General features: G+C 41.4%; 5 protein-coding genes across 5 annotated transcripts; 3 read left to right on the plus strand and 2 right to left on the minus strand.

The window, feature by feature from the left end:
- Window positions 1-2581: 2581 nt before the first annotated feature.
- Window positions 2582-3022, plus strand: PG986_002806 (uncharacterized protein; the record flags this gene model as incomplete). Its single annotated transcript, XM_066839028.1, has 1 exon — window positions 2582-3022. One exon carries the CDS (start codon window positions 2582-2584, stop codon window positions 3020-3022), a length of 441 nt encoding a protein of 146 aa, XP_066704092.1.
- A 105-nt stretch (window positions 3023-3127) lies between these two features.
- PG986_002807 (uncharacterized protein) lies at window positions 3128-5035 on the plus strand (the record flags this gene model as incomplete). Its single annotated transcript, XM_066839029.1, has 1 exon — window positions 3128-5035. The coding sequence occupies one exon, from the start codon at window positions 3128-3130 to the stop codon at window positions 5033-5035; it is 1908 nt and encodes a 635-aa protein (XP_066704093.1).
- A 5363-nt stretch (window positions 5036-10398) lies between these two features.
- Window positions 10399-11556, minus strand: PG986_002808 (O-methyltransferase-like protein; the record flags this gene model as incomplete). The annotated part of the gene is made up of 5 exons (XM_066839030.1): window positions 10399-10403; window positions 10463-10889; window positions 10958-10985; window positions 11059-11246; window positions 11380-11556. 5 exons carry the CDS (start codon window positions 11554-11556, stop codon window positions 10399-10401), a joined length of 825 nt encoding a protein of 274 aa, XP_066704094.1.
- A 757-nt stretch (window positions 11557-12313) lies between these two features.
- PG986_002809 (GNAT family acetyltransferase) lies at window positions 12314-13111 on the plus strand (the record flags this gene model as incomplete). Its single annotated transcript, XM_066839031.1, has 1 exon — window positions 12314-13111. One exon carries the CDS (start codon window positions 12314-12316, stop codon window positions 13109-13111), a length of 798 nt encoding a protein of 265 aa, XP_066704095.1.
- A 389-nt stretch (window positions 13112-13500) lies between these two features.
- PG986_002810 (uncharacterized protein) lies at window positions 13501-15325 on the minus strand (the record flags this gene model as incomplete). The annotated part of the gene is made up of 2 exons (XM_066839032.1): window positions 13501-13511; window positions 13591-15325. The coding sequence occupies 2 exons, from the start codon at window positions 15323-15325 to the stop codon at window positions 13501-13503; spliced, it is 1746 nt and encodes a 581-aa protein (XP_066704096.1).
- Window positions 15326-15508: the final 183 nt, after the last annotated feature.

Below are 15508 nucleotides of genomic sequence, written 5' to 3' on the forward strand. Positions count from 1 at the left end.
TAGAAAACAATTATTAGTTTTCGTAAGCCCCGTTGAAAAGTAATAAAACCTTTTTTCGTTCTTTTAAAAAACTTAATAAAACTTATTAATAAACTTTATTATTTATTTATTAAAAAATGAAAATTACGATATTATTTTAATCGTAATTAATCGTTTAATTAAAATAAAATATTTTATATATTATAAAAGTAATCATTAATTTTAAAAATCGCCCGTTTTTATACGAAATACGTATAAAAGCTTTACGAACTCCCGAAAACGATTATATTAAACCGAGGACTTTAATTCGTTTCTGGTTTTTAAAAATATTTAATCCGCCGTTTAAAAATAAAGTCCCGCTTATTTATTACGTATTATTTTAAAACCGATAAATAAACGGAAATTATTAACGTATTTTTAAAATAATACTTACGAAATTAAATATTATATTTATAAAATAATTAAACAAAATAATTACCGTTAACCGAGTTCGCGATTAATAATATAATTAATAAAAATATAAGTACGACGCTTTTTTTCGCGAATTACGGATTTTATTTACGTTTCGATTTTAAACTTATTATATTAAATAATAAAGTTATTATTAGAAACCTTAAAGATTTTATTCATTAAATATAAAAAATATATAAATATTTTTAAATCGAAATCCGCTTAATTTAAAACCGATAAAAAAGATACGCGAACCGAAAACGTAAACCCGCCCGCTGAGTTTTAGCCGAATAAAAAATATAATTAAATACCCGTAATATACGAATACTTCGCTTATAAAAAAGACTAAATTAAAAAACCTAGGATTTTTTAAAATTAAAAAAGTCGTTAATTTATACGCTTACCGTTTAAAACTACTTATTTCGAAAAGGATTTACCCCGTATTATACGTAAATTTATTAAAACTTATCGCCGAAAACTTTTTACTTAAATAATAATAAAACTTTCTCTTCTTTATAAAAATACAGGGTATCGAAAAATAAAATATCGAAAAAATTCTAAACTCCCGTTAAAACCGCCGAGGCCGCGGCGGCCGTCCTCGTTTAAAGTATACCGTTAAATAAACGAGATATAATAAATTAATTAAAAAATTTATTACGTACTTAAAAAACTACGCCGAAACTATAACGAATTATTACCGTCGTTATTTAAATAAACTTAAACCTATTTAAATTTAAACCTAAAAAAGGTATTACTTAATTAAAAACTACGCCGGAAATTAATTATTTAAATTAATTAAATATTATACCGCTTAAACCGTTTAAATCGTTTAAATCGTTTAAACCGTTTAAATTTTACCCCGTTATTTCGCGTTAATAGTACTTCGCTTTAAAAAAAGGATATTATTATAGATTTAAATATTAAAATAAACCTTCGGCCTTTAATAGGCTAATTAATTTAACGCTATATATAAACGCTTAAAAAACGTTTTTTTAAAAACCTCTGTTTTTAATCCTTTATTTTCGTAATTCCTTAAGTTAAGTTTTCGTTATATAATTATTATTACTTAAAAAACTATAGTAATGAAACCGATATCGCCCTGTTTATTTTAATACTTAACTACCGCCCGTGATAATATACTTTTTACTTATTTTAACCTTTAAACTTTAGCTTTTTTATATATTAAAAGAAAGGTTTCGCCGAATAGTAACTTTATAATATTTAAGGGTAAATAATATAAATATAAGTAAAAAAACTTTTTTTAATGTTGAAACTCGACTCGAAAAATAGCTTTTATTAAGAGTAATATTTTAAGTAATTAAAAAGTTATTAGTATTTTTTCCCGTAATATTAATAAGCTTTTAAATAATAAATTTAAAAGAGATTTAAACTAGTAAGCTTAAATAAGATTTTCGAAGCCTTTTTTAATCGATTTTAACGCTTAATTTACTATAAGGGTTATTAATATATTTATAAGTTTACGTTAAATTAAAAAGCTTAATATTATTTTTATTAATAATATTATTATGTTTAATCGTACTATTTAGCGTTATTTATTTAAAAAGCTTAAAAAGAGACTCGATAATTTAATAAGTTAAATCAGTAAGCTTTAATATTAAAAAGCCCTTTTAAAGGCTAATGTAAAAAAAGTAAAAAAGGAAAAGAGTTTTCCCCGATCTTAATTAAAAACATACTCGAATAATTAATATATATCGTATATAAAAGGGGGTAATAAAAAAGGTTAAAATAGTTTAATAGTAACTCTTTTATTATTAACGTAAAACGCTATTATAATTAAATTTAATTTAAAAAGTAATACCGAAAATATTATCGGGGTATTATATAATTAATTTGGTATTATTAGAATTTATTATTGTTTTTTAATTAAATTATTTCTATATTATATTATTATTATTGTTTTATTTTTTACCCTGGCGCGTTATAGGGGTGGCGCGCTGTACCGTGAGCCGGCTTACATTATCCAGCAGGGCGCCAACCCCGCTTTTGGCGAGACACTTGGTACAAGCTATAGACTAGCTGCCCGGCCAGGTACCATGCCATATCTACGTACTTCCAGCCCGTCTTGCATCTTCCCGTCTTCTTCACATCAAACACGTCTTGTTCCTTATGAAAGACGGTTTATCTTGGGAAAATGGACCAATATAAGTTTCCGTGCGAACCTCTAGCCAACGAGGAATCGATGGTAAGGGGTCCCCAGTACCGCTTCACCATCATCGACGACAAGGTGCTCCGATACGAGTGGGCCGAGGATGGCGTCTTCGAAGACTGCGCCTCCACCTTCGCCATCAACCGCAAGTTCCCCAAGCCTGAGTTTCGGGTCCGAGACAGCGAGACCGAGCTCAGCATCATCACGCCGTCCCTTCATCTGACCTACGACAAGAAGCGGTTCAGCCCCAATGGCCTGGGCGCGACCTTTTCGGCCAAGATGACGGACTGGGGGGGCCGAGTGGCGCTTCGGGGAGGAGCCAGGCTCCAACCTGGGAGGCACGGCCCGGACCCTCGACGATGTGGATGGGCGGTGCGACATGGGATCTGGCATCATCTCCAAGGATGGGTACTCGGTTCTGGATGACAGTGAAAGCATGCTGTTCGGCGGCAAAGGGTTTGTGACCCCCGTCGGCCCGGCGACCGCGTTGATGGGTACTTGTTCTGCTACGCCTACGATTTCAAAGGTGCCATGGAATCCTTCTATGCCATCTCCGGTCGCCAACCAACCGTGCCCCGGTGGTGCCTCGGGAACTGGTGGAGCCGGTATCACGCGTATGACCACAAGGAATATCTGGCCCTGATGGACAAGTTCCAGGAGAACGACATCCCCATGTCGGTGGCTGTCATTGATATGGACTGGCACTGGGTCAAAGAGGACCACGTCCCCCACACGGGTTGGACTGGCTACACCTGGAACACTGATCTCTTTCCCGATCCAGCCGAGTTTGGCAAAGAATTGCACAAGCGGGGTCTTAAGATGACTCTGAATGATCATCCGCACGCAGGAATCGCGCATCACGAAGACGTCTACGAGGAGGCGGCAAAGGTCCTTGGCCATGACACTACGCACCGCGACCCGATCCAATTCGACCCCACCAATGCCGAGTTCTTGCACACCTTCTTCAACGTCGTCCACCGAAAATTAGAAGACCAAGGCACATGCGATTTCTGGTGGATCGACTGGCAACAAGGTAGCCATACTCGCACACCGGGCTTCGACCCCCTCTGGCTCCTGAACCACTTCCAGTTCCTCGACACCCAGCAGGCCCACGGTGCCGAGTCTAGCCCCATCATCTTCTCGCGCTACGGCGGGCCGGGCAGCCACCGGTACCCCGTCGGCTTCTCGGGCGATACCGAGGCGACCTGGGACTCCCTCCGGTTCCAGCCCGAGTTCACGGCCACCGCGTCGAACATCGGGTACGGATGGTGGAGCCACGACATCGGAGGCCATCTGCCGGGCTATCGCGATGATGAGATGACGTCGCGGTGGGTGCAGTACGACGCGTTCTCGCCCATCCTGCGACTGCATTCGTCGCTCAGTCGTTGGATGTCCAAGGAGCCGTGGCTGTACCGCAATGAGTGCATGGTGGCCATGAAGGAGGCGATGCGTCAGCGTCATCGGCTGGTGCCGTACATCTTCTCGTCCAATGCCGCCTCGTCTCCTGCTTCTTCGTCTACCTTGCCACTGGTCCAGCCACTGTATTGGAGATACCCTCAAAGAGCTGAGGCATACAGGTATCCGAACCAATACTTCTTCGGGCAATCCCTCGTCGTCGCGCCCGTGGTGACCCCGAGAGACAAGGCCACCAACCTTGCCAAAACGCAAGCCTGGATTCCTCCGCTCCGACACGTCGACATCTTCACCGGGATTGCCTACGATGGCGACCGCGAGATCGACCTCTACCGCTCCCTGGACCACATCCCCGTACTAGCCCCAGAAGGCTCCATCCTCCCTCTGGACCAGGCGAAAGTGCCGGCCAACGGATGCCGCAACCCCTCCGGATTCGAAATCATCATCGTCGTAGGTCGCGACGGCCAGTTCGACATTGTAGAAGACGCGCGAGATGACGGCGATCTAGGAGCGGCACTAACACTAGCCGATGGCAACATCAACAGCAACACATCCTTGCGCACCATCCCCATCCGGTGGGACCAAGCTACCGGACGGCTGATGGTCCCGAGCGCGGGCAAGAAGTGGACCTTCCGGTTCGTCTCGACGGACATTGCCAAAGTCCAGGTCGAAATCGACGGCGAGGGTCCCTCCTCCTCCTCCGCGCCGCGCCGCTACAGTACCAGTTCGCGAACGGGTCACCGCCGCAGCACCGTGGTAGAGGTGCCGGGCACATTCAGTCCGACGAGCGAGATCACGGTCGATATCGGTCCCGACCCGCAACTCAGCGTCATTGACCCGGGCCCTGCGTTGGAGCAGCTGATCAGTGACTTTCAGACCGGGTTCCACGCCAAGGACAGGATTTGGGAGATTATCCAGTCGAAGCAGCCCGTTGGTGTGAAGGCAAGCAGATTGCTGAGTCTTGGCCTAGAAGAGGCATTCTACGGACCTGTCGCGGAGCTGCTGCTCGCGGACAGTCGCGGGTAGCAGAGTACTACGCGTATAGTTCTCATAAGTATCAAAATTTCAATTTCTTTCCTTGTTGTAAGAAACGCGCCCTACCCTATGAAGTGAACACAGTTCAGGGGCTATTTACCCCTGAGCCTAGTCTCAATCGTCGCCTGGTGGGACGTCCCCGGCAATCTCCAGATCTTGACGATGACTAGCCCCACGCTCTCCACCAACTGCTTCCACTGGGTTTCGGACCTCTTAGGACGTGTTTACTTTTTGTTAGCCAGCTTAATTTTCTATCGATGTACGTACTTCTTTAGCCGGTTTATTCGAATTTTATTCGAAATAAGAATTAATATTTCGAAAAATTAAGCGTATATTAAAAGCTAAGCGTATATCGATTCGAGGATTAAGCGCGAATAATATTATATAATACTTTTTATAAGTTATAATACTCTTTATAACACTTTTTATAGCGCTTTTTTTATACTTTATAAAGCTTTATAAGGTACTTAAAAAGCTAAATTAATTAAAAAATCGTAGTTAATATTATTAATCGAAAAAAAGTTAACGTGGTTTATTATTAAGTCGGTTATATTACTTCGCCGATTATTAGTCTAATTAATACTTTTTATTAAATTTTAATACGTTTTATTTTTATAATTATAATGCTTAATTTTTTATTAGTAAATAAGCTCGATTTAATAATTTAAGCGACGCGAAACCTTATAAAACTTATTAATTAAAAGGTTATTATAAAAGTTTTCGGCGTTTTATAATTAATAATTAATAATCGATTAAACGGCCGAATTTTATAACGCGAAATTTAATATTTATAGCGAAAATTAATATTAATTAAAAAAGTACTTCGAAATTATATAATTAACTTAAATATTCGAAAAATACTGAAAACATATAACCCGTATAAGGGAGTCGTAGTTAGCACTCGTTAATTTTATATCGAGTATAAAGTAGTACGCGGTTTACTATATCTTTATAATTAAGTATAAAAATATTAAGTAAATATAAATAGTGAGAAAAAAGTGTATATTTCTAATCTAGCTATTTTATAGTACCGGGCATTAGGGTTTTAGTAATATACCCTTTAAAGTCACGTGTAGCCTAATTACTTTAACTATACTAAGTCTTTTAATCCTTAGCCCTACTATAATACTTTTTAATATTATTAATATAAAAAATATAATTGATTTTTTTACCGTATTATATAATAACGAGTATATTAATAAATATTAAATTAATCGTTTTATTAACTATAACCCGGATTTTAAAACTCGAATAAACCGTTAATACGATTATTAAAAGGCGTTTTATAAAAGTTTAAATATTATTTCTAGTTAATTCGCATTAATCGCGAATATTAAAGTTAAATACGATATCGTAAATACTACGGCGCACTTTAAGAATAAGCCTTTAATAGCCTTATTAATTAAAGTAAAGCAGGGCGTGCGAGAGATAGCCCGAGCGCCACTTGATTTTTCTCCACTTATTTAAATAAAGAAATCGTCCCGGTAAGGTTAAACCTTTTCTTTTTTTCCTTATTTTTTTAGTTTTTCGTAATAAAGTAATAATTTATAGCTTTACCTTTTAAATTATTATAATTATAATATTACCGAGAAATATTTAATTTATTAAGCCTAGAAAAGCTTTATAAATATCTTACCTTTTTAAAAATTAAAATCTAGACTAATTTCGATTAAATAAAGTAATTAATTAAAATATCCGCCGGCTTAAAAAAGCGCGATACGCGCATAAAATAAGCCCGTAAATCGATGCGTTTTAATATTAATAATATCGACCGCTTTTTCGCGAGTTTAAAAAAATATACCACGCGAAATTTTTTATTAATTAAACACGCGTTTTTCGTTTATTTTAACGTAAACCCAATAAACGTAAATAATTAAAGTATAATTATCGAGCGCGAAAACGAGGACTTATTATTTAATATTAAAAGCGACTTAGAATAAAAAATTATCGCCCTCGAATTATTTTATTAATTATATTAAATCGAAATTAAATTTAAATTATAAACGTTTTTTTTTTTCGATAATTCTTTTAACGTTATAAACGAAAATATCGAGAAAAGAATTAAACGATTAATTATTATATATAATTTTTATTATAATATTCCCGCGATATTTCTCGTAGTTTTTATTAAAACCGCGAAAATATAATAGTTTAAATACGAAGGCTTAATTATTAAAGGATATTTCGATAAAATGTATAAAGAAAATTTAATCGTTATTTAAAAGGAGTTTAAATTACGAACTTTTTTATAATAAACTTTAAAAATTAAGCCCTTAATTTAATAAAGGTTTTTAAGAATTTTAATATTAGTTTAAAAGAAAGTTATATATAGATTATTATTTTCGGCGAAAAAGATTTAAATAACGAACATTAATTAAAAGGATAATTAAAATAAAGGATTAAATAAAGACGGTAAGTTTATTAAGAAAGAGAAGGATTTTATATTAATCGTTATAAAAAAAACGAGGAAATTTAGTAATTAAATTAATATATCGTTAATTTTTTAATTCGAAACCGAGGAGTTTCGGTTTAAATAGAAAGAACGACTCGTATTAACGTTACGTCACTTAATAATTTTAAGCGAAGTATTAAAATATTCGACCCTTTTTTATTTATTAATAAAAAAAACTTTAAAATTAAGTTTAATTATTAGTTTATAATTTTAAAGGGTAAATTAAAAACGAATATTAATTATTATTTTACCGGTAATAATAAGTATACTTATATTATTAATTAAGTTAACGGTAAGGCCGTTAAAAACTTATACCTTTTCGTTATTACCGATTAAAACGACTTTTTAATTAAAACTTTTAAAACCCTCTTAAATTATTTATATAAATAGTATTATAATTTTAACGTTTATAAAAAAGCTCGTAAAGCTTTTCGAGATTTAATTATAAAGCTTAATAATAGTTTTTAAACTTTCCGATTTAAGTTTATTAAACTTACCGAATATATCCGCGTTAAAAAAACGATTATAAACGGGAGTTTAATAATAAATTATTCGTTTAATTAAACGAAAAGATAATTATTAATTATTATAATAACGTGGTTTACCACTACGCGACGTATATTACTTAACGACGCACCTTAATTTAATTTTAATATAATTAAACTTTAACGCGTAATATCTTTATAACTATAATGCTTAATTAATTTTAAAAAGATCGGATAGTTTTAATAATTTAAGCGATACGAAACGGATCGAATTAAATAAGCTAAAAAGTAATAGTAAAAGCTTATAATATACCCGAATTAACTTTACGTTATCGAATTTACGGCCGAACTTTAAAATGCGAAATCCGACCGAAACGATATAAAATAAATTTAATTAAAAAAGAGGTACTTTATAAATATATAATTAATTTAAATATTTAAGGGATACCTCCCGATTTTATTAATATAAAAAATATAGCTAATTTTTTTACCGCGTCGCGCGGCGGCGACCGCGATAATAAATACTAGGTTAAGCGTTTTATTAACCGTAACCCGGACTTAAAAACTAAAATAAATCGTCGGTACGATTATTAAAAGGCTTTTTACGAAAATTCTAAAATTATTTTTACTTAGTTTACGCTAGTCGCGAATATAAAGGCGAAATACGGAATCGTTAACGAAAATATTTAGAATTTCGATAAAACCGGTTTTATAATAGGCATAATTAGGTTAATACTTATCGTAATACGCGCCGAGCGGCGTAGAAAGGCGAAATCGGTTTAGCTTAGTAATTGAGAATAAGTAACGGCGATTAAATATATTAATTCGTAAGGCTAGTATATTCCGCCGTTTTTAATTATTTAAAACTAATATTACCTCGCGAACTAATCCCGCGAAACCGATTTACCGGGCGATTAAATAATTAAGCCGACTTCTAATAATTAAACTAATAACGAAATAGGCTTAAACTAAATTAAGCATTTTAATAAATATATTAAATCGTAAATAAAGGGTCGCTACCGCTTTTTAATTCTCGACGGCCACGAAAGCTATATTTCGGCCGAATTCGAGGTATATTACTAAAATAACGATATTATTACTATTAATATACCTCTTTATTTATTGCATTTACTCTAACTTTTCGATATAACACTTTATTCGTTTTTAAAGCGTGCTTATTCGAAAGAAATTGAATTATTTATTAAGGCTTTTATAAACTATATTACTAAGCTCGAGTTCTTTATCGCTTTTAAAGCCGCGTATTTTATTGTTTTTACGGAAATTAATATTAAATCTAGATTTAACGTATTTAGTTTAATACTTTATAACCTTAACGAAGTAATTAATAAGTTAAATATACGTCTCCGGACGCCTATATTTAACCTATCCCGTCTAAGGACGGCTAGTACTTATAACCTTTAAACGCCGTTTAACCCCTAATAAATAACTAAGTATTTTACTTATATTAAAAAAAGGGTGTTTACTTATTAAAGAAGCTCTCCGACGCCGATTTTAAATACGGTAGACTAAATAGCGAAAAGTATAATTAAAATAGTTTATAAAATAACCTTTATACGTAATAAAATATATATATTAAAAAAGGCTAATTTAATACTTTTTAAACGCCGAAGAATTAAAAAATCGCGAGTTTAGCTTAAAAAAGCTTTTACTATTAAGGAATTTTAATAGCTATAAGACGAAAAGGTAAAAAAAAAGCGTTTAGCGCCTAATAAAAGTAAAAATAAAGGTTCGTCGAAGCGAAAGGCGACCGGTAAAAAGCGTTATAATGTTTACGGCGAAATAGGTTATAATACGCGAATATATAAAAAAAATATAAAATTAAGCGAAGAATCGGATAACGAATAATTTTAATTAATTTTAAGCGTTATAATTAAATTAATTTATATAAAAGGGTCGAGAAATAAAAAAGGTGCGTCGCTAAGTAATATAGGTCGCGTAGTGGTAAACCACGTTAAATAAATTAATAAAATTAATCGGTTAATAAAATAAAATAAAAAGACGAGATAACGGTTAACCGGCTTTTTTCTCTCTTTTAATTAAAAGATCGAGTAAATACACTAGTAAACTATTAGCTAATATATAAAAAAAAGGGGCCGTCACCAAATATATATTTTTAGCCCCTTTAAGGGGACGTGCGCGGTAGAAAATTAAGCTGGCTGACAAAAAGTAAACACGTCCTCAGTTCCGCCGATCATGAGCATTCGGAGATCCATGTAGAACGGGGAGCGCGTCGTCGCCTGGCCGGGCCGTTTCGGGCAGAATCATGTCGCCGAACAGCAGCCAGGACGTCGGGCCCATCGCTTCGACGATGGGATGCAAGATCGTGCGGCACTTGTCGTCGTAGTAGTTGTGCATGACCTTGCGCACGTAGTAGATATGCGCGTCTATACATATCACTATTCTTAGCCAATTGGATCGAAAACAGTTGGCTAAAAGGGGGTAGGTTTGTTCGAGACTCACTCTTGATGGGCTGCTCATTGTAGAAGTCATGCGGCATGACTTGTACCCCATCAATCCGAACCGGTTCCTCGCCCAGCAGCACCTCCTCCAAATCCTGCAAAACCATAGGCGCCCCGAAACCGCCGCCGCCGCACTCTCTCATCACGTCCACCAGCGCGTTACCGCGGCCCCCGCCCACGTCCACGACGAAAGCGCGGCCGGGCTCGGCCTCGACGGCCGACCGCATGTCGCGGAAGGGGAACATGCCCAGGACCGGGTTGAGCAGCGCGGCCTGCGCCATGCCCTTGTGCCAGACGGTGGAGAAGGCGGGGTCCGCCTCGAGCAGCTGGTAGTACGTCTGGCCCTCGCCGCCGCGCGAGTAGGAGAAGGGCGACTTGAGGGGGTCGTACACGTCTTCTGGGGCGTGGGTTTTGAGATAGTCGGATACCTTGTTGGTGTGTTAGCTAAGTACTTATGAATCGACCTTTGTGGTAGGTGGCCGTGAGGAAAACATACCTTCCACCAGGACGGGACACTCCACGAACTATTGAGAAGCGGGAAGTATCAGATGGGAATGCACCTCGGGTAAAGAACGCTGTTGGATGCTGTGTGCTTACCCGAGTCGGTAGTAAGCCCGTATGGCATCCTCGCGAAACGCCGTGGACGAGGCGCTGTGCTTATAGACTCTGGGCTCCGGTTCCTCGAATATCCCATGGATGAGCACGACATTGATGAATCGTACAAGGACTGCGGGCTCCCAGCCCATCTTGGACGCCAGGTCTTCCAGTCCGATGGTCCCATCCAACTGCACATGATCAAAAGCTCGGTGCTCCACCAGGGCGTTCATTACTGGGGTCAACATGTTCTATCGTGGGGTATGAGCCTCCTCTCCACAACTCGGTGGCAATACGTAGTAGATGGGGCTTGGTGGGACTTACGACAGTGCCCTGGAAATGCATGGCATCAACCGGCCCCTGCAGGCCGCATCGGAGCTTGTCGATCTGTCGCAGGAGAACGGTGCGAGTCTCCCTTGTCAGGGGCTGTTGGCGCTTCAAGGCCGCCAGGGGCTTTTCCGCCCCAGAAATCAGATCATTTTCAGCCGCACAGGAGCTCATATTCGACGTATAAGCAGACGAGGAGGTCGTTGATTTGGGTCGAAGTTGTTACGCTTCCGTTGAGAATGCAAAACGGAAAGAACGCGATGCGAGTGAAAGGACATCATCTTGGCTGGTTGTGTTACCAACGTGCTTGTGACAGGACGATTTGACTTCCACTACAGATTCAACCTTGGAAACGATTTCACCGAGTTGGGCAAACTTTCGGCATCGTGGGTCACAACTGGGCCGTTTATATGCCTTGGCCGAAAAGCAATCCCGTACCGCCTTCTTAGGTATTACTCGGTCCATTTAGCTAAGCTTGAGTCTAAGATGAGAGATGTGAGTAACCAAAAGCGCATTGCAGGCAGAGATAATTAGTTGACTAAATGGGGGGTGACAATGGGCATATTCCAAGATAGCTTAGGAGCCTCTTTTTGAATATTGGGAAGATATGTCGATGAACAGGCAGATTCGTGAGATTTAACATCTTAGGATATCTCGAGCCAATCAAATGATTGATTCTTTGAATGCGCATTTTGACGTAAGAGGACTGGGGCGATGCGGCACGCATCCCCGGCAGTGTTTGGAGTCGCATATGTTTAAACTGCTTACATGATCACAGCCGTACCCGCAACCGACAGCAAAATTGCAACAGCCTGAAGCAAGAGAGCGACAAAGTCCTCAAATGCAACTATTCGGGCTGACCCAGATCCATCCGAGTTGATGTAACTTGGCATAGCGGAGATACACTATGTGGCGATCAAACTTTTCCAACATGCCCGTTTCACCACCACCGGGCCTCGAGATCCGTCCGGCTCGGGCAAGCGACATGACTTCTATCGTCGAACTGCTCGATTCAGCCCCGGACGACGCCGCCGTATACCAATACCCGAGACTCTCGGATTATCCCGAAGCACTCCGCCCGATGCACCGGGCCTGGGTCCGGGGACTCCTGCAAGACCCCACCAGCCTGACGCGAATCGCCGTCCTCGACGGCAATGTCGTCGTAGGGTTCAGCAGCTGGGCTCGACGGGCACCGAACCCCGATGGTCCGGACTCCTTACACCGCATCAAGATTTCCGAGCCCCTGATACTGGATGAAGAAGAGGACCACGACAGCCGCGAGGGGCTGCCATCGATAGAGCCCGACAAAGCCCGCGCAGAGGCCATCGCTCGTGTGCGGGAGCATCTGTCCCGCACCAGCCCCTTCCAGTCGGTCCCGCGTTACTCTCTGCAGGGGCTAGCCGTCCATCCCTCCTACCAGGACCGCGGGATCGGGAGGCTGCTCGTGCGCTGGGGGCTCGAGCAAGGTGCTGCCGAAAACGTGCCCGTGCTCACGGCCGGCGAGACGCGGGGAGTGAGATTCTACACCAGCAAGGACCTAGGGTTCCAGGTCGTGAAAGGCAGCGAGTGGTGGCTAAGCCGCGACTGCAAGGACATGTCCGAGCAGGAAGCTAGAGAGGGCGGCAACCGTGGCTGGGAGAGTATACATGGTGGAGTGTCCGGGGCGCAAGTGGTTTGGTTTCCGCCAGGTCTCTCATTGGAGATAGGGGGTGTTACCTACCGAGGATAGCGCATTATTGCCGATGAAAATATAGTCTGTCAGGTAGCAAGGTGAACCCACATTATGCCAACGGCGACTTGAACCCTTTCGCCAAAAGCTGGGTCTCATACACCATGGTTTATCCCGGCTGTGTGTCTGGTTCTTGCGTACTGCCTTGACTGCATACCCCACAGGAGGAAAGGCTTGGATATACTTATACTGTCCAAATCAGCACCATCTACCTTGGAACAACAATGTGCTGATTTTAGCCCACACAGTAAACAACCTTAGGAAGTCCCGGACACATTTAAGACGTGGCTTGACAGATTCGAGCGAATCATCTGTTTGGGGTTTTGTTTTCCGTCTATTTGAAACCGAATAGTCTTTTATAAATAGATCTCCGTTTCCGTTTTGCAGAACTAGCGATCTCCTGCAAAGGCGTCGGTAAAGGCGTCGGTAAAGGAGGCGGCATACCCTTATCAACGAGAATATCACCAGCAGATGCAAACGCCCGTGGCTGTTATACTCGGTCGACGGGTGGTCGTGAAATACTTCGACCCTGTACGTTCGCTCCCCCAAGGTAAACTCATCAAACACCAGCGGCCCGTCCTTGTTCCAGTAGTCGACACAGGCCGTCGTCGGGCTCCGAGGGTGGTTGAAGTATTTCATCCCCGCCGACGTGAGGGAAAGGTCCATCCGGTCCACGTAGCAGTAGAGCGTGTTGGGCCCCACGCCGATGGCGACGCTGAAGTAGTCGACCGACGCCCGGTCGCTGAACTGGGTGGCGCTCCAGCCCACGTCTTCGGAGGGGTCCATGAGGATCTTGATGATCCCGCCACGCCCGTCCAGCTTCCTGTACGTCAGGAAATCAAAGCCGTGTTTCTCCCGGGTGTCCATGTTCAGATCCCACTGGTGCAGCCCCTGAAAGCATATGGTCCCATGGTGGAACATATCGAGTTCTTGCGGCGATAGGTTCTTGCGGATGTAGACGCGTCTCGGCTCTGGATCCGACCTTGTGATGGGACACTGGTCAACTTCGATCCGAGGGATTGCCATGCGATAGAAGCTCGGCCGAGACAAGTCATGAACGACCCCTGTGGAGAGTGACAGCAAAGCAATCTTGACCCGGTACGCGTCTCGCCCACTGGGACCATCCATCAGACAGTCGAGCGTAAAATAGAGCAGCTTGTAAGGCTCATCACACAAGTAATGGGGCTCCTTTTCGGTGGACGATTGAATTGGGACGCCGAGCTCTATCGATAGTCCGAGCTTCGTCATGGCTGAAAGTCCCCAGAGAGAACTTTCCGGGCGTTCTATGTTCCCAGACTGAGCAAAGTCGGCCGGGGATTCGGCAAAGACGCTGCTCGGACACCAAGCTCGATCACTGCCTTCTGCAACCGCCCAGGCAAACAGGGAGTGGTCCTCGGTTTCCTTGAGGATTTCTTCCTGGAGCCGAACAAAGGCCTTCTTGCCCTCGCCGTAGAGCATGGGCATGTTGATATCGAAAATCCCCATCAGACAGTACGCGATATCCTCGGTCCGCGTGCAGGATCGACGGGACGCCCAAGACATGCGTGTGGCGATGCTGTAGTCGGCCAATCTGGCATGGTCGCCCGTCTGTAGGCACTTTTGATCGATCCCGGTGGCCCTGGCCAGTGACGACCGCAAGGACCAGTTTCGGTCGCCTATCCTCGACCATCGCGCATTGTAGAACTCGATATCGTTGGGCGCAAGCAGCTCTTGCAGCGTCCAGCCCCGTGTAATCCAACGCGATCGCCGTATAGCTTGATAAATGGCAGTCTCCTTGCCCGTGGGCCTTTCATTTGCCGTCGTGGGCAAGTCGGGCTCTCGCATCGCTCTCTCGTCCAGCGTCACGTCTGCCAGGTATGCATAGCAAGTCTTGGCCTTGTTGTACCATCGATACATGGAATTGATGGCCTCGCTCAGCTCGGCAGAGCTGCTCTTGTCGATGCAGCAGGTGTCCACCCACGCCCACTCGAGGCCTTCTTTGGCAGCTTGCTCGCATGTATACTTGATTTTCCGAAAGCCTTCCTTTCGCGAAGCTCTGTTCGTAGGTCGCGCATGCGCGTGGTTATAGCCATCGTCCTCTCCACCGAACTCGGCTTGCATATCCTGCAATGTAACCTCATTGGGGCCCCAGGTGTGGGAGAGGATAACATATGGCGGGGTCTCATCGCCGGCAAAGTACTTGATGGCAAATGACTTAACAGCGATAAGACGCATTATGTCGTATTTCGCCTTAAACGACAGATACCACACACAGTGGCCTTGAAGTTGGTGCAAATGCGAAACTGAATGACGAAGAGAAATTTGCACCAACCTTGTTGCTTACCTACCCTGTTCTCAACATGTGTTCTGCATGTGCCCACCCCCCGAACCTCAAGCGAGGTTGCCAACACAGCCATT

This window comes from Apiospora aurea (assembly GCF_038362705.1).
Source record: "Apiospora aurea strain CBS 24483 chromosome Unknown utg000002l_segment0_segment0, whole genome shotgun sequence".
NCBI lineage: Eukaryota > Fungi > Ascomycota > Sordariomycetes > Amphisphaeriales > Apiosporaceae > Apiospora > Apiospora aurea.